At 35.4% G+C, this 16,788-nt stretch overlaps 1 protein-coding gene across 2 annotated transcripts; it reads right to left on the bottom strand.

Moving 5' to 3' along the window:
* Window positions 1-5,165: 5,165 nt before the first annotated feature.
* On the bottom strand, window positions 5,166-7,873 carry LOC110423100 (high affinity nitrate transporter 2.5-like). 2 transcript variants are annotated; one of them, XM_021437229.2, is made up of 2 exons: window positions 6,595-7,871; window positions 5,166-5,826 (listed from the first exon to the last, which is right to left on the bottom strand). In XM_021437229.2, the coding sequence occupies exons 1-2, from the start codon at window positions 7,737-7,739 to the stop codon at window positions 5,457-5,459; spliced, it is 1,515 nt and encodes a 504-aa protein (XP_021292904.1). In that variant the 5' UTR covers window positions 7,740-7,871; the 3' UTR covers window positions 5,166-5,456. The 2 variants fall into 2 exon arrangements, with proteins under 2 accessions (XP_021292904.1, XP_089640773.1); XM_089784647.1 differs by lacking the exon at window positions 5,166-5,826 and adding an exon at window positions 5,833-6,186 and having other exon boundaries at window positions 6,595-7,873.
* Window positions 7,874-16,788: the final 8,915 nt, after the last annotated feature.

Raw genomic sequence — 16,788 nt, 5'->3', positions numbered from 1 at the left:
CGCAAGTGTGTGGAGTGTCTAGAAACCTTCAGTTGATGATGGTTTGATGCTAGTTGTTGATAAGTCCCCTGATGATGTTGCTCCAAAGATTATATGTGCCCCTATAGCATGTGCATCACAAGTGTGTATTGTTGGTCTGAACCTTTTGTCAAGCTGGACTGGTCACGAGATCGCAAACCACCATGACATTCTTCCCCGCTTGTGTAACATCCTAACCTTGGTATGTTAGAATGATTGAAGTTGCTCACTAGGCTCAAGAGTGAATATAGGTTCCAAGTTAAGAATATTAAAGATTTAAATTATGTGCTAAGTAAAAAATGATGCAGAAAGGCTTAAGATAGGTAAAAGAATAAAAGTGGAATGGAAGGAGGATGAAATGGAAAAATAAAAGGAAAGTAATGAAACAATGGAGGATTAAACTTTTATTAATGGTGGACTAAGGTAAGTAAGTGAATGATTGAATTGATAAGAATTAAATAATACTAATAATAATAATAATAATAAAAGTTTGAATATCAAATTAAAGATAAAAAATCATTGGAGGATTAAATTGTTAATGATAAAATATTTTAGGACTAAATGGCAAAGAAAATAAAGATTGGAGGGCTAAAGTGAAAAAAATGTAAGGAAAATTAGAGGACTAATGAGTAATTAATCCAACATGTTTTATTTATTTTTCTTTTTATTCCTAAGACCACATTACTTTGGCAGAATATGCATGCAGGTTTTTTTTTTCTTTCCTTAGTTAATAATGCCAAGTCTTGTTGGTAGCAAATGCAATAAATCCTTATCTATTGGCTGTCTATTGCTTGAAAATCTTATCTTATTACATAGACATTAACGAGAAGGATGGGGAAACTAGATTGAAACGCTATTAATTGTATTCTCTCTTCTCTTGCCAAAACCGAACCTACCTTGAAATCTAGAAACTAGAACACTATTACTAAGACCACATTACTTTGGCAGAATATGCATGTAATTTTTTGCCTTTTCTTAGTTAATAATGTCAAGTCTTATTGGTAACAAATGCAAGAAATCCTTATCTATTGGTTGTCTATTGCATGCAAATCTTATCTTATTACGTAGATATTAACAGCAAGGATGGGGAAACTAGATTGAAAGGCCATTAATTTTATTCTCTCTTCTCTTGTCAAAACCAAACCTACCTTGAAATCTAGAAACTAGAACACTACAAGTATTCAAAGTTTCAAGTCTCTCATACCAATGGTGAAGGTTGAAGTTGAAAATAGAAAATAGGGAAGAGTGGGCTCGGGCAAGAATAAAATAAAGCAGAAAGAGAGCTGTGTTGAAAAGTGAATTGTAGAAAAGTGAAAATGGCTCAACTGAAAAAAACAAGAGAGAAAAGAAATAATGATTAGGGTTTGATTGGAAATGTGTACTAGTTTTGCTCGAAAAATGGTAAGTGAATTCAAATAAAAGCTGATTTGGTTGAGCTGTTTGGAATCAATTTAAAGAGTTTAAAATTTTATTCATGTTTGCAGCCCATTCATATGTAGTAAGTTGGGAATTTGGATTGGATACCAATTTACTTTTATTTCTTGAGGTGGGGAACCTTAAGCTATGATACAGAAATTGAATCTTAGATTTTATCATTAATGAATGGAGCATGATAGATGGTTTTGAAAATTCTGAATTTTTAATTGAATATTTGAACTGTTAGGTAAAAATTGACAGGTATAGTGGTTGGAATGTTGATTTGAGGTTGAAATAAGTGGTATTATTGAAATTGATTGGCCTCCAAGAGTAAATAATTGGGTGTGAATATATGCTATATAAATTGACATGCAAAGTGATGATTGAATGATGACATGGGGTGCTGGAAGTTGATCTGAAATATTAGAAATGCTATAATACAGGTTCAATTGAGAGCTGAAAGCTTGTTGAAAAATTGAATCCAAGGCCTAGCACTAAAGATTTGGTTGGAATAATTAATTCTTGAGAGTAAGAATGGTAAGTGAAATATGAAACCGAAGCCAAGAATCCCTTCGTGGGAAGCATGTGTAAAATGCAACGATATTGACATTTATAAATGTTTGTGAAATATTGTTGATAGGACTTGCATGAGCATAGATACAAGCTGCTGGAAAATGTTTAGGTGAAAGACTTATTTCCAGTTTTGAATTAAGATACTTGGCCCTTGAATTAGATACAACATTGGTCATTCAAGATGTATTTGGTATATTGGTGAGAAATCCCACCAATTGAGATGAGTGGGAGAACTATCCTGAACAATACTTCCATACGAATTATAATACGTATATATCTTCTTAGATACTTAAATATATTGTGGAAAGTATGAGTCGATAGAAAACAATTAGGTTTTTTTGTGATTGTGCCATTGTTTTATCAATTGCCTTGAAAAAAAAAAATAAGAATGTACATACTAGACTATTTATATTGATTTAAAAGTGGGAAACAAGCCGCTGACTAAGACTTTGCTTCAAAATCTACCTTGCAAATGATTGTTTGTTGTTTAGGCCGAGAATGGCCATTGAGTGATTTAAAAAAAAAATTCAACTTTCACCCATTTGAAATTGTGAATATACATGATGGTTTTAGGATATGCATCATGGCTTTTAAATCAGTTTGTGCATACTATATTGAATTATAAAGTATTTTACCTACTGCTCCATAAGTGTGTTTTACACTTGGATGAAATGAGTATGAGTTTACATTAATGAGCATTGGGGTATAGGGCTTGTTACCACACTAGGTTTATGTGGTCTTTGTGCACCAAGTAATGGTTACTTGTTAATTGAAGTTTGAATATAAATGGTGACTTAAAAGCCTGACTGGATATTTGGTGACGTGGGGAGTCCCACTAGTAGGTAAAAGGGGACCTAAAGTCTCAATTTATATTTGAAGGCGTAGAGAGTTTCCACGAGTAGATAAAATGGGACTTGAAGCCCCAATTATATTTGGTGATGTAGGTAGTTCTCTCGAGTAGGTGACGATGTTATTGACATAAGAAAGTAAGTCCAAGGGCTATATTAAACCTACCCAAGAGTTGTTCATTGTTATCTTCTATTATTCTATTCTGAAAGCTAAGAACCATGGCATTGTGATTTGAATTTGTTTTACATGGCATGGTTTTACATTTACATGTGCTAGTGACTTGATTTAATGTCTTATATGCACAATGTTTTGAAACCACCTTATGATATATGCTTTCGATGAGTTTTGAGATAATTCAAGTAAAATATTAAGTTTGAAATGATTTTAGCATGCTATGGTTATTATAAATTCTATTTATTTACTTGGTATGCGCATATACATGTTATTTAGGAGCAGTTTTACTATAGAGCATATTTTAAAATAAGTATGGCTTGAAATATATTTTTTTTATATTTGGAACCTTTCAATTTGCCAGGCAAATGTTATCATTTGGGTAAAGGTTCTTTGCCATATTCTGATTTATAAATTATCCTCCTTAAGTTTGTTTCCCTTCCTTACCCTCTCAATAAGTATGGAAGGCTCACCCCAACTAGTTGACAATGGCTGATAAGTGAATTAATTGGGAGCAGTCGTGGTGAGGGCACCTACATAGGTAATTGCCATCTCATAGCACTTCCCTTGTGTCACTCTGTTGTCTAGATATCAAGTTGTCTACTATTTTTAAATAAAGTGATGTATTCATAAAACTATTTTTGAGGTTGAGACTTACTGTTTGATTAAATTTAAATAGTGTAATGTTTGAAGGTTTACATTTTAAGATGTGTTGTACATATATTTTAAATCTCTTATTAAGAATTTTTATGAGTGTTTAAGAATTAAATTTGCAATTCTAGTTATATAGCATTGTTAGTTTACGATGAAGGAAAGAATTTATTTAGTGAGATTAATATATTTAAAAGGCTTGTCGAGTTGTGTGGGCTTGTATACATGACTTGTGCGTCGGTAACAGCAGTAGAAGTGGACCATTACAACTTGATTTAGGCAACCACCTCATTGCCTCATGGTCTCTCTTCACCACAGTGTTCTTTGGTGTCCCCACTGGCTTCATAAGTTTGTTTAAGATAGCTTTTCATTGGCTATTTTGAGAACACTTTTAACCCTTGGATGCATCTCTTGTAGTAATGCAATGAATCGCTTCAATTCATATACTTGAAGTGCAATTCCCTGAGAATATCACTTATCTAAATCAAGCCATAATTTTCTTAAATCACGTATGACGCCAAAGCAATCGACGGAAAACAAATCACATACGATGTCAAAATTGTCAAAGAAAAACAAATCATGTATGGTGTCAAAGCTATTGACGAAGAATAAATTACATATGGTACTGAAACTGTTGATGGAAAATAAATCACATACAACACCGTAGCTGCCAATGGAGAACAAATCATAGGAAAAGGAATACACTTTACCTCAACCAAATCAACCTCATGGCTGAAAGAAAAAAGACTAGGTTAGGAACCTGTTTTTATATCATGAAAAATAAAATATCTCAAAAGAATGAAATCAAAGAAAACCTTGTTCATGGAGAATGGAATCAAGGAAGCCCTATTCAAATAATAAAACTAAGGAAAGTCTCGTTCAATTTTACAATGAAACTTAAAAGCGATTGTTTATAAAGATAATCCATTCTAAACCTGCTTATAATGCAAGTAAATTAAATAAAAAAGTATTTTAATCTTAATTTTTTTTGGAGTGCAAATAAAGTAAATAATATAAAAATAAATGTCTTAAAAACTAGATTTACTTGTTATGCAAGTAAAAAAATTATGAAAAATTTAAATAAGAAAAAATTCTAAATACTTTAGACTACTTTACTAAGCTGCTACTCTTCTTAGCTGTTATTGAATCCCTTTCATGCTGGTTATCCTGTGAACGTTTGTTTGTGCAGACCATATGCATACAACCTTTTTGTGTGTGTAGTCCATATCCTAAGATAATTCTTCTTTGACTTCTTTGGAATATAGTTTTACCATGTGCAGTGCAATGCGCTCACACATGGAAAACTGCTATTGACGACTTTTACGGCAAACATCCTAGCTAGCTTATTGTAGGAAATGTTGGATGCATTGAATGCCACAGCACCCGAGAAGATGCCAAAACAGAAAAATACTCTGTAATAATTTAGTAGGAAAGCAAGTTCTACTGATTGACTTCCACAGCAAAATTTTTTGGCTTTTGTCAATTACCAACATTTTACTATCATATGTTGATCCCTAACCATAATTTAATAACCCAAAACTGCAACATCAAATCCAATATATTTTCATTCTCCCATTTGATGATATTGAATCTATCACTGTTACATTTCTCTCATAAGTTTAACTGAACTTGGTGCCTTAGTTTGTGCACTAGGACTCCCTAGCCACAACTAGGCTCGCTACATTAAAAACCAACCTCTTCCTTTAGTTTCTGAGAGTTAAGGGTCAAGGCAATAAGTTGGCGTTACTTGGCTTCATTTTCTGAGAGTTGTAGACTGTTTAAACTTGTGTAGGTGATGATTCATCTGTAGGTAAGGCTGCAGCCTTTACTCTTCTGCCCTTTTCATTTCTACTATTATCAGCAAATTTCAAGCTTGCATGATGTAATCCTTTCTCCTTCTCTGTTGAACTCCATTCAGACATGTAGTAGTCCTCTTCCGTCTGCTTGGCTGATGGACCACAAAACATTCCACCCCACTGGGGGAAGTATATCAAGCATATAGGAAGGGTGCAGCATATGATCATGACGCCCATAAGAGTAATCCCCGTTTCTTTTGAATATTTGGATCCTTTGAAGAAAATTAATTGAGTTAAAACGGCACCCACATTTCCTCCACCGCCTGCCATGCCTGATATTACCCCTAATGACCTGGAGAATAAAATTTTTGAGGGAAAAGTACGTAAAATAATATGCACAAAGATAAGGTTAAATGAGAAAAAAAGGAGTAATTTCAATTTCTATTACACAGCATCCTCCGTAGCTAAACAAGACTATTTGGTCATGTTGGACCTGAATCTCTAAACTACTTCTGCTAATGCAAATGATCTTGCTATGTTGACAGTTTTGATCTTGCTAAGACAGAACTGGTTTGTGATTGGTTGAAGAATTTCGATTCCCCTAATGGACCGCAGATAGGAAAAGATATCATTTCACCCCACTTTGTCTAGCTTTGCGTCTTTGAATTGATTAGTTGATAATGTAAGGCTTATTTTTGTTGGTTTGCTCCCGCTGATAACAATAACAGCAAAATAAATAACCAACCAACTGAAGACTTAATGCTATAATGGGTTGAATTATTCCATTTGTTCATTTAAGTCAATAAATTATCCATCAAAAAGGGACAGAGATTGTGAAATCATACTAAAAAATCTTTAAACATCGTCCGATTTTTCCACTCTACCTGTCACAAATATTATTTAAGACTCATGCTAATTCAAGAGATGAGCTAATGTGTGCTTCAAACAATTATCAAATCTCCAGAGGATATCTTCTTTTGGTGCATTCTCAAAACAGCCAAAACTATTGGAAATAAGTATTCTTTATGAATTTTTGATTATGAGATATTTTTGTTTGATAAAATCATATGATCAAAGCAGAAAACTGGAAAAATATAGCTAAGAATTATGGAAACCTTACCTTCGAGAGATGAAGGGTACCACTCCAAATGTGAGTCCACATGCAGCTTGAACAAACAAAGAGAAAGCAATCATCACAGCAATGGATGCGCTTAAAGATCCCACCTGCCCAAGAATGATACAGAACACGCCTCCTAAGGTTTGCACCACCCACAAAGTCCATAGCCTACCTCTCATCCCAAACCTCTTTGCCACTACATCAGATATTATCCCTCCTCCAGGTCGAGAAATCACGTTTGCTAATCCAAAACTTGCTGCAATCATTCCTGCAGTGTGGAGTTTAAGATTGAATCTGTCATAGAAGTACTCGGCAATTATGTTATCCACTGCCAGTTCAACCCCAAAACAATATCCATAAGTCAATGCTAGAATCCATCCTCTGTAATTTATGATGCCATGATAGAAAACAAGTGAGAATTTATCTTTTGGTTTGTCCCCCGACTTCTGAAGCCCCCTAAAGTTCCCGTCTGGCAAGTCTTGGCCAAAAATCAGAACTGCAAATGCTGATAACGTTTGAAACAAGGCAGGTATGAAAAATGCAATTCTCCAAGCTGTAAAGTTATCTGCTCCAGTGTGACGGATAAGGCCAAACAATAGAGGCATGATCAGCTGTGTTGCACCACCTCCGAGGTTGCCCCAGCCACCCGCAACACCATTAGCAGTACCAACAACAGGAGCAGAGAACATGGAGCTCATCCAGAATTGAGTTGACACAAAAGTAGCAATGGAGAAGCCTGTAAAGAAGCGAACAAGCAGGAAAGAAACAGGTGAAGAAGCAATGGAAGTGAAGTAGACTGCGGGTGTGGTTAGGAGGATTAATGAGGCAGATGCAAAACGGGGACCGAACAGGTCACAAGCGGTCCCCATGGCAAGTCTGGCAAAGATCGCACCAGAGACAGCAGCAATCCCTGCATTTCCAATGTCAGTTGATGTGAGGTTGAGGTTGTCGCGTATAATAGGAAGGAGTGGAGGAGCAGCAAAAGTGGATACAAAACAAGAGAAGAAGGAAACCCATGCGAGCTGAAATGCTCTCATGTGAGGTGCTGCCATTGAAAATAGCCTAAACTCTGTTGCCTTGTGTTCTGTGTCCACTTGGAGAGTGAATTTCGGAGGGTGAGTTTCCGGTACAGTGCCCTGCACCTCCATATTTATGAAGGGTGAAAGAATAGAAGAATCTGAATGCGAATTTTGAAAGATTAAAGCTTTCTTTCCATTAAGCTAGCGCATTCTTTTCGTCTTCTTTTGCTGGAGAAAGGTTGAGAAGTAAACGGTCTCTCAGAGCTGAAACTATATAGAGCTTTTAAGTCTTACAACTTGCAACGGATGTCTCGTGGGAACTTATTTTTGGACCTGTCCCCTTCAAACAAACGTTAGAGTATTAACGGCATCTAGTGTGTTCGAAATTGATTCTTATTGGCTGGTGGTGTGAACTCAGACAGATTTCATGCCAAAGTGATAGAGATGTTGAAGGAACAGGTTCAATGAAGCATGACTTGGGAGTTTGCAAAGCATTGTCCAAGAACCGAGGGACTTGGATTCTTTGACTTGGCAAGATTCTGCTTTGTTTTTTCATTTATAAGAAGAGTACACGCAAGTGCAGCTGGATCCTTCATTATTATATAGGATATTAAGACCATAATAATCTTGCTGAGGGATGTTGGCCAATAATAGAATTATTTCGTCAACTCTAATGTCATTTAGTTACTGCAATCAATTTTTTTCATTGTTAATGCCTTGAACTTACTATTTATTTCTCCTCAATATTTGCCCGTGTTTGACTTGGCTTTCTAGCAGTAGCGGCAGTAGCTGTAGTAGTTTTTTCTTAATTAAATCTGCTCTGTCCAGAGGGGTAAATTACGCACAACTGAGATGATGGTGAAACTGAAACGATGATGCTGCAGTTTCACTCAATACCTGAAGGAATTCCAAGCATGTTTCCAAGAGCTTCTCGTGATATTTATTTCTTATATAATGACAACTGACAAATCTCTGATGAGCAAAATTCAAAAACTTAGATCATGATCATCCCTACTTATGAGGACTATTTTTGACCAAAATCTAATCAGAGTAAGAATTGTGAAAGAAAGGAGGGGGGCAGAAGAAACATTGTGTCGATACCCGAAGGTCATCCACTACAACAATGGGAGGCCCTACGGTTATTTAAAGCGGTACTTTTATTAGTTGTGAGTCAAACATTTGATCCAGTCTCAATTTTAGAAAATTACGAAACAACAGACCACAAAGATGCACCAAAAATAGGACAGCCCCTGAGAGCTCCATCACCTCTGCCCTTTGCTCCTTTTGATTCGAACGAAGGTTCATGACCTTTCCTATATAAATCCCAATCAGCCCCCTATTACAGTTGCAGAAAGGCATCCCATAAATCAAGTTCAAAAACATGGCTAACAAGCAGCAAATCTCTTTCTCATTGGCATTTCTTGCAGTTGCCTTAATCTTCCTAGCCGGTCAAGCCACGGCTCGGCGTGAACTCCTAAATGCTGAAGTAGATGGAGCAGCCAATCCCAAAGATACTATAGAAATGATTCTAAACGAGCTGATCAGTAGCACACAGCGCGTCAAGAACAAGGTTCCCGTCCTTGGGAACAGCCAGATGGTTCAGGCCTGCGATAAAGCCTATGCATCGTCATTGGAAAGCCTGAACAAGGCCATGGGTCTCGTCAAAGGCACTGCAGGCATAGACACCGGAAACCTCAAAGCCAGCATCACCGCAGCACTACATGGCTACGACAACTGTGATTACGCTTTTGCAGAATCCACCAGGCCATCTCCTTTTATCCCTAATAACGCAAATTTGAAATCTTTGGTCTCACAATGCTTGGCATTGACGTCAAATCTAGCCGATAATAATTAAATTCAGAAATACGAGATGGTGTGTGAACAATGAATAGAAAATGGATTTAGCTGTTTGTTCTGATTGTTGGGCATATTATGTATCGGTGGGGAACCCAAAATAAGGTCGGTCCATCCTTTGGAGTGCGATTCTGTTTCTTCTACTATATATTTATTGTTTTTCACAACAAAATTTTCTGGTGATATGTTAGAATATATAGGTAGAAGTGCTGGTCATTCAAGATCAAGATATCTGTCATTATGTATTTGACCATATAATCAATGGCCTTGCTTGGGAATATTCAAGGTATAAATTTAATTATTTTTTATCAACTTTTACATCCTGCAAACGAGTGTATTTTAAGAGCATTTGTTAAAATTTATATTTAAAACATATTTTAATCTTATATATATATAGAAATCAATCGTGCTTTGCAAATTAAGTTGACAATTGAAACTGCACAATTCAAAATAAAACTGGCTGGCGCATTGGAAAAACTTTGAATTGATTTGATTTAAAATGTTTTTTTTTTGTTTAGATCATAATGTATACATCAATATCCACTCATCCTAAGTCCCTATACATAATAGAAGAGTTTTATTAAAAACCTTATGAAAAAAGCCAATGGGATTAAAATCATAGGTAAGGAAAAAAGAATACCCTTACCGTCGTATAATCATTGGGACATTTACATCCCTATTCAACTACCTAACATAATCAACTAGAGTTTATGCACTTTTCATGGTATAAGTTTTCTAGTAAATGAAGAACACTGGATGAACAAAGTAAAAACCAATGAAGAAGAAGAGAAGAAAAAAAAAACGAGAGAACAAGTGCTTGATATATGTGAAATCGCAACAAAATTCATTTCATATTCAGCTTACATACATCAATTAAAACTGAAAAGTTGATTGAAGACTAAGATGTAGCCTCGAGAAAATAAAATCAATACTTTGTGAGCTGTGCATAGAAAACAAGATATTGTTTTCAGTGCCCACCAACGAACAATAAAGAAAATCAACATATGTCGATTGTGCTTTAAATAGAAATGCACCAAAACAACAAGGAAATAAAAAATTTAAGTCTCAAACATAAAGAAATGACATACAAGTTGTTGTTTAACTAACTCAATTAACAAGAGAAACAATAAAACGGCAAGAAAGCTTGACGTTTAACTAACCAAGACCTATGAACCTAACAAAAAGACCTTACACCTTGCGTATTGCTAAGAATAAATTGGCAAATGTAAAACGTCTTTGTTTTGGCTTATTGCCAATTGTTCTTCTGCTTCAAATGACCGTTGGTTCTAACTTGAGTTTTTTATTCTACTTCCATACATATTCATGATCATTGTACAAAAATGTAGAGGGTCCTTTTGATTAGGGAGAGAGGATGTGTTGTAATGAGTGAATTGGGATGTGCTAGAGGCAGCAGATAGGAAGACTGGAGCAGTCCTTGAAACGTAAGTGCTTTGGGTGGCTGGTGGTGAAGGACAAGAAAAGTGGAGAAAGCGACGGATTACGGCAATTGGGAAAAGCTAAAGGAAAAGAATATTTGTAGGAATGTAGAGAGAGCTTTCAGGGCAATCTTTTTGCTAAGTCTCCAAATCCCCCTCTCCTTACGTCTCAACCTCCTATTTATATTGAATACTAGCATTTTCTTAGGAGTAGTTGGGAAAGCATGTTTAATCATGGAGAACGTGTTTGTCATGTAAAGGCAGTTGAAGAACGTTTTGTAGGGTATTAGAAGAATGACATGTAGTTGGTTAGTGGATGTAAGTTTTTGGTAAATGGAATAGTGGCCTTTGATTGTGCGTCACGTGTATTTTTAAAGAGTAAAGAAAGAAAAAGAGGTAAAGCATATGTACTTCAGGGAAAGGTTAAGAGGAAGTCCTCTTAACTATCTCCATATCTGAGCCACCAAGCCAAACTCTCTAGAACATCCCACATGTGAAGGTAACTCACGAACCTTGCCACTTGTTCTGAGTTACTTTCACTTTCCCATACAAATAGTTGTTCCATGCTTGTAAAACTTTAGGTGCTTCTACGGTTGGAACCCTGGAACTTTCTACACTTGGAACTCCCTTGGGCGCTTCTGTACTTGGAATGCCCCTAGGTGCTTGGAACGTCCTTGGACGCTTCTATACTTGGAATAGCCCTTGGCATTTATGTGCTTGAAACAACCTTAGGTGCTTCTGTACTTGAAACACCTTTGGGTGCTTCTGCGCTTGGAACGCCTCTAGACGCTTCTATACTTGGAACACTCTAGGCATTTCTGTGCTTAGAACTCCCTAGGTGCTTCCGTGCTTGGAACTCCCCTGGGCGATTCTGCTCTTGGAACTCCCTTGGGCTCTTCTACGCTTGAAACACCATGAGCGCTTTTATACTTGGAACACCCTAGGTGTTTCTGTGCTTGGAACACCCTTAGGTGTTTTTGTGCTTGGAACGCCTCTGAGTGCTTTTACGCTTGGAACTCTCCTAGGCGCTTTTGTAATTGGAACACCCTTGGGCGCTTCTCCGCTTGGAACACCCTGAGCGCTTCTGCACTTGAAATGCCCAGGGTGCTTCTAGGGGCTTCTCCGCTTGGAACACCCTGAGCGCTTCTGCACTTGGAATGCCCCTAAGTGCTTCTGTACTTGGAACACCCTGGGCATTTCTGTACTTGGAATGCCCATGGCCGCTTTTGCACTTGTAATGCCCTTGGGCGCTTCTATTCTTGCAACACCTTGGGCGCTTCAGTGCTTGGAACACCCCAAGGAACGCTTAGAATGTAATTATTTTGTAAAACCAAAATTGGGTATCTACAATCATCTTCCAACATAGCCCCATGATCATTGGTCTGGTAAACACCCAACCAAGATCTCAACATTTCAAACCTATCTTTGGCTAACCCGTTAGTGAATATATCAGCTAGTTGAGCATCAATAGTACAATACTCAAGCTCAATTTCCTAATCTTTAACAACTTCCCTCAAAGCATGGTATTTTACCCTAATATGCTTTGTGTGTCCATGTTGTATTGGATTCTTGGCTATAGCAATTGTAGATTGGTTGTCAACATGAAGCATTGTGCTTTTGCTTTAATGGAATCCCAAATCTGAAAGCACTTTTCTAAGCCATTGAGCCTAGTTTGTTGTTGTAGTAGTAGCAATGTACTCAACCTAAATAGGTGATTGAACTACCACCTCTTGCTTCTTTAAGTTCCAAGTGAAAACTACACTACCAAATGAAAAATAGAATCCACCCATGCTTTCTGAGTCATCCATAAATCCTACCCAATCATTGTCATTGAATCCTTACAATTCACCACTTTTATGCTTCAAGTACCTTAGACCAAAACTGATTGTGCCTTTCACATATCTAAGAATTCTCTTTGCAGTAGTAAAATGTATTGTTGAAGGTGATTACATGAACCTAGATAGTAAACTTGTAGCAAACATGATGTCTGGTCGAGTTACAGACAAGTATAATAAAGATCCTATCATGCGTCTGTGTAATTGTCCATCATCTTTAATTGCCCCATCCATATTACTAATCTTGAGATTAGTTGTGAGTGAAGTGTGAACAGGTTTACAACCACTCATATTGAACTTTTTCAACAAATCCTTTGCATATTTTAATTGATGTAAGACAATCTTATTAAAGGACTGTTGAACTTTCATTCAAAGGAAGTGTGTCATCAAACCTAAGTCTGTCATCTCAAAAACAATCATCATCTATGCTTTGAACTTACTCAGATATCCATCATTAGGGCTAGTAATCAGCAAATCATCTACATATAAGGTTACTGTGAGTATTACAGAACTATTTAAGCATTTCACATAAAGAGTAGATTCAGTAATGCTTCTATTGAAACCTTGACTTCTGAAATGCTCATCAATTCTCTCATACCAAGCTCTCGGAGCTTGCTTAAGACCATATAAAGCCTTAATGAGCTTACAAACTTTGCCGTTTAACCCTTTTTCTGCATATCCTTCAAGTTGTTCTACATATATATCTTTTGTTAGAACACCATTCTAGAATGTAGACTTGACATCCAGATGTTATATTTTTCCAAATTTCCCTAGCTACTAATGTTGCAAGTAACTTAATGGTATCATGCATAGTAACAAGTGCAAATGTTTCAAAATAGTCAATGCCATATGTCTGAGCATAACCTTTCATCACTAACCTTGCTCTATACTTGTTTACTGCGTCATATGGATTTAGTTTGATTTTGTAGATCCATTTGACTCCAATAACACTTTGATTCTTTACTCTATTAGCAAGTATCTAGGTTTCATTCTACTTGATCATATTCATTTCAAAATCCATTGTTGCCCTCCAATTTACATCATATTTAGCAACAGTGAAGCTTGAAAGGTCTGTTATAGCAACATTATACTTGTTGTAGATATCTTGAAGGGTTTTGATACTTCTGACTGCTTGAGCTTCATCTTCATCATCAGTAAATTCATCATCTTCAAGCTGCAACTAATTGTCTCTACTAGAACTTTCATTTCTAAAATTGTTAACTATATCATTTTCCAGTTCCAATTTTACCCCTTATCAAATGCATCCTTACTAATGAACAACTTCTTGGAGTTAATGTCATACAATCTAGATCCTTTTAAAAGTTCATTGTAACCAAGATGTTTAGGTAGCACTGACTTAAGATCCAATTTGGTCTTCTTTTCATCTGGTATCTTAGCATAACAGATGCAACCAAAGGTTTTCAAGTAAGTCACTACAAGTTTGTGATTGTACCACATTTCTGATAACTCTATTATATAGAGTTATGTTGTCATACTTTGAGTGATAAAATGGCTAAATCTTTGAGTTTAAGTAAAATTTTAAGTAGTTTTCTTCGTTTTTTTTTAATTAGTTAACTCATGGTGAGCTAGTTTATTTTAAGTTATTTTAGTTCATTTGTATGGTAAAAATTAACTCTATGGGTGGTTGGTTGGTGTAAGAGTGTTGTCGGTTGACTTGAGAGAAAGAAAATATTAAAAAAAAAATGATTTTTAGACATTTCATATTTAATATTAACGTCATTTAAATTTTTAAATCAGAATATTTATTTTAAAAATTAATGAACTTCTTTCTAATTTCAATGCAACCTTCCAGGATGAAAATATTTTACCTTATTTTTTTGGTAGTTTGCTGAAACGTTGTTTCTGAGCTTCTGTTTACCGTTGAGTTTGTCTGCTGTTGAGCTGAATTTGGTTTGATGCTATTCTTCGTACTAATCTTACCAAGCTTACTGCATTGCTGCTGCATATCCATTACAACCCAAACGAAAAGTACATAGCGTGGAAATTAAGCATGCTTCAACACTAACATTTCTTTTCACAAACACTTGAAACAATTACATAATTGAATACGATGACAATTTCTGAACGGCACAATCCCTGATGCATAGCGAACAACCGGACAAAACTACGAGCACATCTGAGAAATATCTCTCTTCATCTCTATCCTACACCATGGGGACGGCTAGAACAGCACAATTTGATATTCTCATTCCATTTGATTTGTCAAATCGAAATACATCACCATGTGATCTTTTATGATAAGTAACTGTTAGAGCTTACACCAACAACTTAATTTTTACAATTTTGATCCAGTTAATATAATATTAACATACATATCCTTGTTAATTGGTGATTCATTATTTAAGTTGTGAATCTAAGTTCAAGCCTTTTTTTTTTTATTTTATGTTTTTGAATCTAATAAGCTTAATTTAAGTGAGAGAATGTAGATTATAGAGCTTAAGTTTTAACAAATTTGTTGGCACGATTAGATTTAGGCTATTTATGTAATATTATTCACTTGCTAAGTAATCAAACGGTTCTGTTAAGTTGTGGTCTAAGGATCTTGTCAAAAGAGGGCAAAAGAAAATGAAAAAGAGAAAGGCAAAAGATTATTGCTTAACTTATGGGAATGAATTAGAGTAACATGAATTCCGCAAGCAAAGCGGCTTTAACTGTTCCATGGCATATTTGCGCAGGCAGCTTTACTTCTTTAAATCTAGGGTGTCCCGACGAGCATTTTGTTTTTTGATAATCGCACTTAAAAGCTCAATCAAAGGGCTTAACTAATTAAGGATTGGTGCTTATAAATACTTGTTAATGTGAGAAAATTAAATTCAAACGAGATTATTTATTAATCAATTTATAATTTTTTTGAAATATTAATAAATACTTTTTTACATTTTCAATTAATTATTACATTAAAAAATCAACGTAAAAAGAAAAATTTGAATATTAACATGTTTCATGTTTTGTCTCGTGATAAGAAAAGGAAGCTGGAAGCTTATCGAAAAGGTACGTAAAAAAGAGAGAAAGAATCGCTTGCTTGGTGGGGAACTTGTCGTCTACTCTTCTCCAGTTTTGTTCAATGATTTCATTGAGCTTTTAAGAATCCATCGTTAAGTTTTCTTTTTTTGTTTTGTAGTGATGTTTCGCGTATGTTGAAAGACCCCTTTCGTTACCTTCACACATCCGGTCCCCAGGTTGGATGATATTTATTTCTGGAATTATGCAAAATCGATGGTTCAGGGTTGAAATCCCTTGCCATTCCAAATACAGGTTAAGTGGGAAGGCACTGAACAAGAGCGAGATCGGAGATATTTGGGTTTTGGAACCGACCTCCCAATCCCATCTCTATCTTAAATACAAAATCAATCTTAGATCTTAGATATTATTATATTTTATTTTTTTATACCAATAATAATTATCACGATGGTGTTTAGATTAATGAGAATCTTGGATCTATCAAAGAGTACAGCCGCAAGCATTTTAAAATTGCTACACCCCAATTTACCTACGAACATAGAATAGTTAAAATAAATGACAAGATGGGGATCTTTTATTTGCGTGTTCGTGGGCTTTTGGCTTTTTCTCTTTTTCTTTCTTCTTTCTTGCTTCCTATCTTTTAGCTTCGCTTTATGCTAATCTAATCTCATGGAGACTCTATGTTCTAGTCTTTCAATTAATGATTAATTCAAGGTGTTTATTATGGATAAGTATTATGTGAGTTTTATTCACATCTGTCTTTCAAATATTAATTAAAATATTATTTATTTTACTAACCAATGAATAATTTGATATTAAAACTCTATTTTATATAATAACCTTATCCAAATTAATATTATGTGTGCTGATCTACATCTTAAAAAGGGGTAAATCTTTATAGATTTTATTTATGATAAAAATTAGATTGGATGGATAAATAGTAAATAAGTTTAACCTTAAGAAAAATCTGAGAAATATCACAATGAGTAAGGGTAAATCTCGAAATTCGCTAGAAGAGCAAGGGCAATTAAAGACCAACGATTTAAATATCATAAGCCGTCACCGTCCACG

This window comes from Theobroma umbraticum, unplaced genomic scaffold (genome assembly GCF_002168275.2).
Source record: "Theobroma umbraticum cultivar Fairchild unplaced genomic scaffold, ASM216827v3 scaffold_20.0, whole genome shotgun sequence".
Lineage (NCBI taxonomy): Eukaryota > Viridiplantae > Streptophyta > Magnoliopsida > Malvales > Malvaceae > Theobroma > Theobroma umbraticum.
Note: the sequence above shows the minus strand (reverse complement) of the source record. Positions and strands in the feature narration are given on the sequence as shown.